The 10,308-nt window shown below is 49.1% G+C and overlaps 2 protein-coding genes across 5 annotated transcripts in view; one reads left to right on the top strand and one right to left on the bottom strand.

Moving 5' to 3' along the window:
* The first annotated feature begins 2,075 nt into the window (after nucleotides 1-2,075).
* Nucleotides 2,076-8,148, top strand: LOC119812881. The gene is made up of 3 exons (XM_042054906.1): nucleotides 2,076-2,222; nucleotides 2,499-2,950; nucleotides 7,401-8,148. The coding sequence occupies exons 1-3, from the start codon at nucleotides 2,076-2,078 to the stop codon at nucleotides 7,849-7,851; spliced, it is 1,050 nt and encodes a 349-aa protein (XP_041910840.1). The 3' UTR covers nucleotides 7,852-8,148.
* A 606-nt stretch (nucleotides 8,149-8,754) lies between these two features.
* The window catches only part of Znf205 (zinc finger protein 205), a 9,583-nt gene continuing 8,029 nt past the window's right edge, over nucleotides 8,755-10,308 (bottom strand). For all 4 annotated transcript variants that reach the window (XM_038327889.1, XM_038327887.1, XM_038327890.1 and 1 more), the window contains one exon: nucleotides 8,755-10,308. This exon is cut by the window's right edge and continues 747 nt beyond it. In XM_038327889.1, coding sequence (XP_038183817.1) covers nucleotides 9,995-10,308 — 314 coding nt within the window. In that variant the 3' untranslated portion in view covers nucleotides 8,755-9,994.

Below are 10,308 nucleotides of genomic sequence, written 5' to 3'. Positions count from 1 at the left end.
GAGCAGGAACCTGGAGGCAGGAGCTGATGAAGAAGCCATGGAGGAGTGCTGCTTACAGTCTTGCTCTTCATGGCTTGCTCAACCTGCTTTCTTAGAGCATCCAGGACCACCAGCCCAGGTACCACCCACAGTGAGCTGTACCCTTCCCTATTCGGTAGCAATCCAAAAAATGCATCCTAGGCTTGCCCACAGGCCAGTCTGGTGGGGGGTCATTTTCCCAATTTAGGTTTACTCTTTGAAAACAACTCAAGCTTGTATGAAGCTGACATAAAAACATCCACGGTTAAACACTGACCTCCAAGATCCTCTCTTAGCCCCCCAAAACCACCGTACTTTTTGTTTGCTTGGTTGGGATGTTTGTTTTTGTGTTTAAAGGTTTATTTATGCGTGTGGTGCTCATGGAGCAAGAGAGTACAGTGAATCCCCTGATGCTGGAGGTGTAGGTGGTTGTAAGCTGCCCAGCATGCATGCTGGGAAACACACATAGGTCCCCTGGAAGCACTCTTCACTGATTAGGCAATTCTCCAGCCCCAGTTGCTTGGTTTGGGGATCTTTGAAACAGTCTCACACAGCCCAGGCTGGCCTAAACTTTGCTATGTAACCAAGTGTCGTAGTGATTTTCTATTGGTGTGTCAAACCACCATGACCAAGGGATAGAGTTCATGACCATCACAGAGAGGAGCAAGGCAGCAGGCAGGCAGGTTTGGCACTGAGCAGTGGCCGAGAGCTTACATCTTGGTCCACAAGTAGGAGGCAGAGAGAGCAAGATAGCAGGGATTGCTGTGGGCTTTTGACCCCTCAAAGGTCCCATGGAAGCACTCTTAACCAGTGAGCCATTCTCCAGCCCCAGTTAGAGCCTCAAAAGTGAGTTTTTGTGGGTTTTTTTTTGGGGGGGGGGGGTATTTTGTTTTAATTTTACATTTACTTGGGGAGTGTGCACAGAGGCCAGAGAACAAGTCTCAGGAGTCAGGTTCTCTCCTCCACCATGTGGGTCAGGGCCAGAACTCAGTCCTTAGGCTTGACAGCAAGTGCCCTTACCTGCTAGGTCACCTCACCGGTCCATCTTTTGAAATTTTTCCTTTGCACTGATAATTTGATAATTTATGTGCAAGCTTCCAAATGTAAAGTGCTTACAGCAAAATCTTTTAGTCTCCCTTCACCTGCATCTCCTTTCTAGAAACAAACAGTACCATCCACTGCAGAAGTATTTTACACTAAGACCAAAAAAATGTATTTAAGTCGATCCTTTTTACTGTCCTATACCTTGTACATTGTGTGTGTGTGTGTGTGTACATATGTGAGTGCAGGTGTACCTGTGTCCCCCCCCCAAAAAAAAAGTCAAGTAAGGTGAGGACTGAAGACGCTCTGTGTTGTCCATCAGAAGGACAGACAGCTCTGGATGGGAACAGCCCCTGAGCTGTGGTTTGGGGGAGCTGCGGCTTTTCATGTGTGCTGTGGAGAAGTCCTGATTCATTGGTGTCCTCCAAGCCTGATCACAGTGTTGATTGATCATATGTAACTTGTATGACTTGAAGGCTAGCCATCTTCCTCAAGGGATTCAGGGTCTCTGTTCAGAGCCTCGGACCTCTGACTCTCCATAGGTAGTGAGTCTACGATTGCTTCCTGTCATCTGAGCTGCCCTGTGTCATCCTGAAAGATGATACAGGTATCCAGGCTTCCACAGCTTCCCGCTTAGGTTCACCTTGCTGCTTCCAAGCAGGTCTTCCCGGTACCCCCTGCTCCCATTCCCCACCCCACTGCCACCAGTAGATGGCGCACAGTGTGAGCTCAGTTTCAGCGACAACAGAAGCTGGGTTGAGAAAAGAGAATGTTGCTTATTCCACAAAGCAGATCCCCAGGTAAATGATGCAGTCTCATAAGCGGAGCCCAAGTGCCTGATACACACACACACACACACACACACACACACACACACACACACTGCAAGACCAGAGCCACCAGCACGTCCTCAGCCTTCGCCTTGGAGCTTGCCACAAACTCCCACTCTGGCTCTTCTGGTCCTCTGTAGCAGCTTTGATGAATGTCCAGGGTCCCTTCCCCAAAGGTAGGATGGCATGTCAGGTCCTCTGGAGCTGCCCAGAAGGCTCGGGCTGGCTGTTTCTCAGAAACATGAGTCTGATGACCCAACCCATTTGGGGATCTTCAGGAGAGCATCAAGCCCAGAAAGTATTGCATCTTCTAAATCTCAGAATGCCCAGGGGGTGAGGGTGGGGGGGGGAGTAGGAAAGCTTGGGGAAGGAAGAGGTGATCCTGTGTCACTGAACCTGTCTTTCCAACAACAGATGGCCCAGGAGGAATAGGCAAGCTTCTAAATCCAGCCTGGGGTAGGCCTGAGATGCTAAGAAATCTTAGTGCGACTTCTGGGCTCAGGGTCCCTGCACAGCTCTGGTGGCCAGAGTCTAGGAGGTGCAGACTCAAGTCCTCAGATCCATCAGAAGAGCTCAAAACCCCTCCAAACAGGTTCAGCCGCTCGATAGCTCCAACTAGTCTGTCCAGCAGACCTCATACCTACCTCCTATCTCGTCCTAAATGTCCCTGGGTTCCAGCTCAATCCTCTAGGCCAATTGAGGAGCGTTTTGAATCACCTGCTCCCTCCTCATCCAGAGATCTTAGCACTGCCTTGCCTGCCACAGCTCCAGAGCCCTTACCGGCTCCCAAGCACGATTTATTGCACTGCCATTGCAGTGTCCGGGTGCACCAGCATCAGAGAGTGGGTTACATGTGAACTCTTCCACTGCCATCCTTCAAAGCTTCCGGGGGTCACTCACAAAAGTCCAAACCCGGAGCAAAGCCCTATCTCTCACCCTCCTTCCAGATGCTGGCTCTGCTGGATCCACACGTCATTCATCTCCCCTGTCTCCATTTTTGAGAGCCAATTCCACCTCAGGACTTTTTGCAGAGGTCACACAAAACAAAGGCTGTTCAAAAGGTAGTGTTTGGTTGTTTTCTTTTTCATTTTGTTTTCCATCAATCTAAAGCAAAAAATGCAAAGAATAGAACTCACGCTAGTGGCAGTGAGCACCCCAGTATAAAGAAGCTACTGAGGGGCTGCGGACAGTACCCCCAACCCCAAGAAGTCACATTGGTGGGAGCCGGCCTCACTGGCTCCTCAGGCAGCAGCGCCTCCTAGGGCTTGGCCACAAGATGGCAGTGTCGGCCACGCTATCCCGCAGCTCCAGGCCCAGCAGCCTAGTTTCAGGGCTGAGTAGATGCTGAGAAGTAACATTGTTCTAGAGGTCTTGTGTCATCTGACTTAGTTTTTGGAAGCCTTTTTGAAAAAGCAGAGTTCTGAGAAGAAAACGGGGTCTGGTTTTACACTGACAGTGACTGGTCAGACCTTTTGGAATTCAAAATAATCGTTTCCAAAATACTCCAAAAATCAGCTTGACAGAATGGAATCAGGATCTAGAGAAAGATGCCCCAGAGGCAGAGGACCCAAAGTCTGTTGCAAACCACAGCTGATAGATAACCTTTGTTGTTTACTCCTGGGCAGGCACAGACACAATATCTTCTTTAGCCCTCACATAGCCCAGAGCCCATGGATGGCAGAATCCCCAGTGTTGAGAGGTACCCTTGACTTTCTTTGCCTGCAGCTGCTCTGAGCAGGGGAGTGGGTTCTGATGAGTCTGCAGCTGAGAGATCCCCAGAGCTGGGCGTGGCTAAGGATTTTTATATAAGCTGCCTCTGAGCACAATAAAGTGGCATTGGCACTCTCGTATCAAGAGTGGCCGTGTCTCCATCTGTCTCTGTGTTTTTTTAACATTTATTTATTTATTATGTATACAATATTCTGTGTGCATGTCTGCAGGCCAGAAGAGGGCACCAGACCTCTTTATAGATGGTTGTGAGCCACCATGTGGTTGTTGGGAATTGAACTCAGGACCTTTGGAAGAGCAGGCAATGCTCTTAACCACTGAGCCATCTCTCCGGCCCCTGTTTCTGTGTTTTTAAGTCTCAGCTTAGTTCCTGGCTCGTGCAACCAGCCCTGTATTGAGATGGGAGCTACAGGACCGTTTCGGGTTTTTATTCTCCAACATTAGAATCTCCAGGGCCAGTAAACTAAGAGACGGTGGTGAGAACAGGTCTGCCTACTCAAACTGTGGATGTGGGGAGTGTAAAGTCCCATGGTCTGGTCCTTCACTGTCCACCACAAAAGAGGGACTGGGCTTGTAGAACCTCCAGAGCAAGGCCCTGTGGGGCGACTTTCCAGGTAAGGACAACTGACAGCCTGCGCTCCATCCCCGGGACCCATGTGTGGAAGGAGAAAAGTGACTCCCCTAAGTCATCCTCTGAACTACAGAGAGAGACAGAACCAGAGAGACTCACAGAAAAATAAAAATTAGAAAAGCAAATTCATGGGCAGGTCGGGGGGTTAGCAATTCTGGAGGAGACTCCTTGAGGCAAGAGGGACCCTGGTGCCTGCCTCTTCTGGGCTCCTTCACTCCCAAGCTCCCAGATTCCTGTTTCCAGATCATTCTGTAGGTTCATAATGTTGCCTTTCATTGACCTTCCACCTAAGTGAATACTGTTCAAATAGATAAGGATACAGGACCATAAAGGGTCAGGTCACGATGTGAATAACCCAGCCACTGGGAACATTCACCTTGAACAAATACAATTCGGATGGCTGGGGATAAATGAAGTATAATAATATCACAATGGTCTCTGCCTTAAGGAGGCTTTGGTGGCTCATAAGAATGTGAGCTACATTAATAGAGAGTTGTACAATGCCTTAGGTTTTTGAAAAACAGAATTCAGAGGCAAGGCGGGGGTGTCACACACCTTTAACCCCAGCATTCAGGAGGCAGAGACATGTAAATCTCTGAGTTAGAGGCCAGCCTGGTCTAAAAGCAAGTTCCGGGGGCTACACAGATAAAAAAAACTGTCTCAAAAAAACAAAAACAAAATAAAAAACACACAAAAACAAAAAAGAATTCAGGGTTGGAGAGAGAGCTCCGTCTATAAAGCTGGAAACACAGCAAGCTCCAGTCCCAGTAAGACACCCTATCAAGTCACCCAAGGTTGACTTCTCTCTCTCACACAGGCAAAAAATACAATGGCAGCCACTGAAAGAACCTCTATCTGTGCCATGCATAAGAAGAAATTAAAAACGTCCACTGGTTTTTTTCCCCTGGTGTGTTTGTTTACACTGGCTCAGCAAATAGCTTGACCCACAGACTACAGCTAGAGGCCAAGGTCAAGTCATTGTGTTTGGTTTTGGTGGTGGTGGTGGTGTTGGTTTGTCGTTGTATGATTGTTGTTTTAAGGTTTCAAAAGTCTCTCTTTTTTTTTTAAAAGACAGGATCTTTGTAGTCTTGGGTGGCCTGGAACTTGCTATGTAGACCAGGCTGGCCAAGGGCTGGGATTGAAGATGTGTGCCACATGCCCAGCACTTTTATTATTTTTCAATATGCTATATTTTACTGAATATGCTATTTTAAGTTGGTTTGGTTTGGTTTTTTTGAGTCAGAGTTTCTCTGTGTAGCACTAGCTGTCCTGGAACTCACTCTGTAGACCAGGCTGGCCTCGAACTCACAGAGATCTGCTTGCCTTTGCCTCCCAAGTGTTGAGATTAAAGGTATGCGCCACCACCTGATGAATGTGCTATTTTTAATGAATTTTGTTGGGCATCACCTGTGAGCTGGTTTCGAAGCAGTCATTGGTTAGTATAGCAGCTAGCTGACAGCCTCTTTCCCTTCCTTTGAGGTGACTCTGCCAGAATAGGCAGGCTTCATTCTATTTCACTTTGTGTTGTTGGTTATGTCTGTACAGCAAACAGAAACTGTTTCCAGAGTTAGAGAGACAGCTCAGTCCTTGAGAGCACTGGCTACTTTTCCAGAGAATCCAGGTTTAATTTTCAGCACCCACATATCAGCTCACAACTGTCTGTAACTCCAGTTCCAGAGCTCTGGTGCCCTCTCCTGGCCCCCATGGGCACCAGCCATGCACGTGGTATACTGAATTGCATAAAGGCAAATATTCATACACATAAAAAAGAAAATGCTGCCGAGTGTGGTTGTGTTTGATCCCAACACTTGGTAGACAGAGGCAGGTGGATCTCTGAACTCAAGGCCAGCCTGATCTACATAGTGAGTTCCAGGACAGCCAGGGCTATGTAGAGAGACCCTCTATCCAAAAAGAAGAAAGAGAAAGAATGAGGGAGAGACGGAGGGAGGGAGGAAGGAAGGAAGGAAAGAAGGGGAGAAAAGTCCTACACTTGATAAATACATGTTAAAAAAAATTTGAGCCAGGCAGTGGTGGTGCAGGCCTTTAATCCCAGCATTTTAGAGGCATAGGCAGGTGGATCTCTTTGAGCGAGTTCCAGGACAGGCTCTAAAGCTACAAAGAGAAACCCTGTCTCTAAAAACAATAACAACAAAATTTTTGGTTGTTTTCAAGACAAGTTTTCTCTGTATAGCCCTGGCTGGCCTGAACCTTGTTCTGTAGACCAGGCTGGCCTCAAACTCAGAGGTCTACCTGCCTCTGCCTCCCAAGTGCTGGAATTAAAGGCGTGTGCCACCAACACTGAGCAAATAGATATATATTTCTATAATCAGCTGGGTTTTTTTACTATGCCAAAAAGTTTTACTATTTTTTAAAATACTTATTTATTCATTTATTGTGTACACAGTGTTCATCTGTTCAGTATCCTTGTATGCCTGCAGGCCAGAAGAGGGCATCAGATCTCATTATAGATGGTTGTGAGCCACCATGTGGTTGCTGGGAATTGAACTCAGGACCTCCGGAAGATCAGCCAGTGCTCTTAACCTCTGAGCCATCTCTCCAGCCCAAGTTTACTATTTTTTACATGTCAAACTTTAATATGAATATACACGTGCAGAATTAAGCACAAACCGTGCGAAGACAAAATTTAATTATCTGAATCAAAAGAGTAAATAAATAAAAGCTGGGCCTAGTGGTATACACCTGTAATCCCATCACGTGAAAGGCAGAGGCGAGAGATCGCTACACGTTCTAGTCCAGCCTGATTTCTCTATAGCGAGTTTCAGGCAAGCCAGGGTCACAGCCCTAAGAGCCCCGTGAGGTAAGGCAGCTGACAGGAGTCAGTGAACAGTCTTTGGTTCCTCTGAGGGTGGAGCATGAAGACTGGAAAACAGGACCACTTAGGAACAGTAACCCAACGGTTGCCCGGACAACCGCGAGGCACAGAAAGTGCGCGCTGCTGGGACTAGCGTCGACGGTGATTGGCTGGTTTTCCTGGCGTCCATCTCCCTGGCAACTGACTGGCTGAGGACAGGGAAGGAGGGTCTCCGGTGTGGAAAAGGAGTGGTCAGACTCCTGAGCTCTGGGGAGTTAGCGGTCCTAGGCCAGAGCATCATCCACAGGTCTCCAACTCTGCCCCACTCTTCTTCCACCAGGACCCTGAGCCATGGTGCGGGAAGCTCAGAAGGAAATGCGTTCGCTGTCCTCGCCAGCGCTCTGCTCAGGAGCACACTAGTATACCAGGCATTCAGCTGTGGCCATGAGATATCAAGACCCTCATCAGACTTCCTACCCTTTCATGACACCTCACTACCCACCAAACCATCAGCTCCCTTCGAGGCCCGCAATACCAACACTTTGTTTTATTTGTTCTTTGTTAAATATTTTTCAAGGTGCTCCTCTTTTCTGAACGCACTCGAGTCTTGTCCCCAATGCACCAGGCATACGGCCCGGGGAACTGAAATCACAGCCATCCTGCAAGTGAGTCAGTACGCTAAGGTCCCGTGGATTCCACAAGTCTTTGCAAGCCGTCCCTCGCCTTCATTAAAGGGTTCTAGTAGAGAAGCTCTTAGAACAGGTGGGAGCCCCCTCAGCCCCTCACTCTGAGCCACACAGAGACATTCCATTGCTGGCTGAGTGACATTTGTCCACAGACGAGAGAGGAAAGACAAAAGAGCAGTTTGTCTTTCTGGCCTCTGACAAAGGACCCTCTAGCCAGGCGTTGTAGATAGAGCACATCGGTAATCCCAGAATTTGTTGGCAGAGCCAGTGGTTAGTGTCATCCCTAACTACACAGTGAGTTTCAGGTCAGCTTCTGCTAGCTGAGATCCTGACTAAATAAAACCTTTGCTTGTTTGAGACAGGGTTTCTCTGTGTAGCCCTGGCTGTCCTGGAATTTGCACTGTAGACCAGGCTGGCCTTGAGCTCAGAGATCCACCTGCCTCTGTCCCCTAAGCAAGGCTCAGGATAGCCAGGGCTACACAGTAAGACACTGTCTAAACAAACAAACAAACAAACCAAAATAAAAAGCCAAAAACACCACAACAAGCTTGCCAGACCTGATCTGGCAGACCTGACACAAATTCACAGTTGTGTGACTTGTGATTCAGGGACCGGAGAGATGGCTCAGCAGATAAGAGACAGACATGTGGGCAAAACACCAATGCGCATAAAACAGACAAATCAAACAATCAAACAAACAAAACAAACCGAGGCAGCAAACCCAGTCAGAGTAGAGGTAACGTAGACAACACACACAACGGATCCTCTGGCCCTGCCCAAGGCTGGGCAGCCATTGTTACTATTCTCTATCCTATTCAAGCTACAGAACTGTTTCCCTCAGAAGGTAGGCACCACCCAGAGCTGCAGACAGTATGCAGTTCCCTGAGGCCTCTCTGGTATCAGAGCTGAATGTTCTCTTGGCAGCTGAGGCACAGTGCAGGATAAGGCTGGACCCTGGGTTTTGAAAGGAGCAAATGGGAATGGCTGCCACATTAAAAATGTGGTTAAAAATCAGAACTTTTGTTCAAAGTCAAATGGGAAGGTACCGCACATTATAAATGGCACATACCAAGGAAGCGAGCAGCAGGGTGGGTAGTAGCTGCAGAAGGCATGAGGGGAGAGTAGTCCCTGGTGAGGACTTCTTGGTTTCCCTGGCAGGCCCCAGCATAAGCAGATGGAAGAGATACCCACAAAATAGCCAGGAGCCCGAGGCAGGTGATCCAATTCAGTAGACAGGAAACTAGTTTCCCTGCTCCAGGTTCCCGACATAAAAGCCAAAGGAGAGGCTAGGGCTCAGTGAGAGCCAAGGTCCCTTGTGACATGATGCAAGTTGAAGGGACCCCCTTTCCCTGGCTCCACTTTCAGAAGTGACTGGCTGTCTTCCAGCTGGGACGCTGAACTCGGAGCCTTTGTTTACAGACTTATGGTCCCAAGATGAGCTGGATGGTTTGCACCTATGATCTGAGTGCCTAGGAGGTAGATGAAAAGGAGCATCGGTTACAAAGATTGTTCCCAGCTATCCTACATGAAACCGGGTCTCGAAAAACAAAATCAGATGTCTTAGCAGGTAAACATGTCTACTGCCAACCAAGCCTGACAACTTGAGTTCCATATCTGGAGCCCACATGGTAGAGAACCAATTCTAAAGGCTGTCCTTGGACTTCCACAGGTGCAACGTGGCACGTGCGCACCCCACGCATACACATATATAGACACCACCAACAACCACAAAAACTAATTTCTTTAAAAAAGGTCCCAATGGCCGGGCGGTGGTGGCGCACCCCTTTAATTCCAGTACTCGGGAGGCAGAGGCAGGCAGATCTCTGAGTTTGAAGCCAGCCTGGTCTATAAGAGCTAGTTCCAGGACAGGCTCCAAAGCTCTGACAAATGGACCCTGATCTGAGACAAGGTTAGGCACGAGAGGCTTCCCAGGACAAAAGTGGTGACTCAGGGACACATGAGAGAACCACGAGCTGCCGATCCTCGGAGATTGGCTCAAGCACCAGGCAGACAGAGCCACAGGCCACAGTTTGAAATCTAGGGCCTTTAATCGGCAGCTAGAGTGCTTGCCCTTCTCTTCCCATGTCACCATGTCCCACCTGGTGCCAGCAGTGGCACCTTACAGCTTCCCACCCTCACCCTTGTCCATCCCACTGGCGAGGATGCAGTGTCTTCCCAGGACCCTCGCACCAGCGAGGACTGACCCAGCTTCCCTGGGTGTTCTCCCTGCTCGCTCGCTCTCTGGCTTCTAAGTGGGAGCAGATGGGGGTGCAGTAAGCGCCCCTGCCGCCGCCGCTGCCCCCAGCATGAGCATGGCCAGAGCCTTGGGTCTGGTGGTGTGGATCTTCTCATGCCGGTGCAGGTTGGAGCGGCGGCTGAAGCTCTTGCCGCAGAGTGGGCAGGAATAGGGCCGCACACCGCGGTGGGTGCGCTGATGGGCAGTGAGGTGCGAGCTATGGCTGAAGCTCTTGCCACAGTCGAGGCAGTGGTATGGCTTCTCGCCCGTGTGCGTGCGATTGTGCGCGATGAGGTTGGAGCGCTGGCTGAAGCACTTGCCGCACT

The sequence above is a fragment of the Arvicola amphibius genome, chromosome 4 (assembly GCF_903992535.2).
Source record: "Arvicola amphibius chromosome 4, mArvAmp1.2, whole genome shotgun sequence".
Lineage (NCBI taxonomy): Eukaryota > Metazoa > Chordata > Mammalia > Rodentia > Cricetidae > Arvicola > Arvicola amphibius.
This window is presented reverse-complemented; position numbering and strand designations above follow the sequence as displayed.

Bases quoted from the DNA above. Each gene is read 5' to 3' on its own strand.
- LOC119812881 (XM_042054906.1), top strand. From the start codon at position 2,076: ATGTCAGGTCCTCTGGAGCTGCCCAGAAGGCTCGGGCTGGCTGTTTCT. The intron at 2,223-2,498 runs GTGAGGGTGGGG...GCCGCTCGATAG, and splicing joins AATCTCAGAATGCCCAGGGG to CTCCAACTAGTCTGTCCAGC. The intron at 2,951-7,400 runs GTAGTGTTTGGT...TTCTTCCACCAG, and splicing joins AAACAAAGGCTGTTCAAAAG to GACCCTGAGCCATGGTGCGG.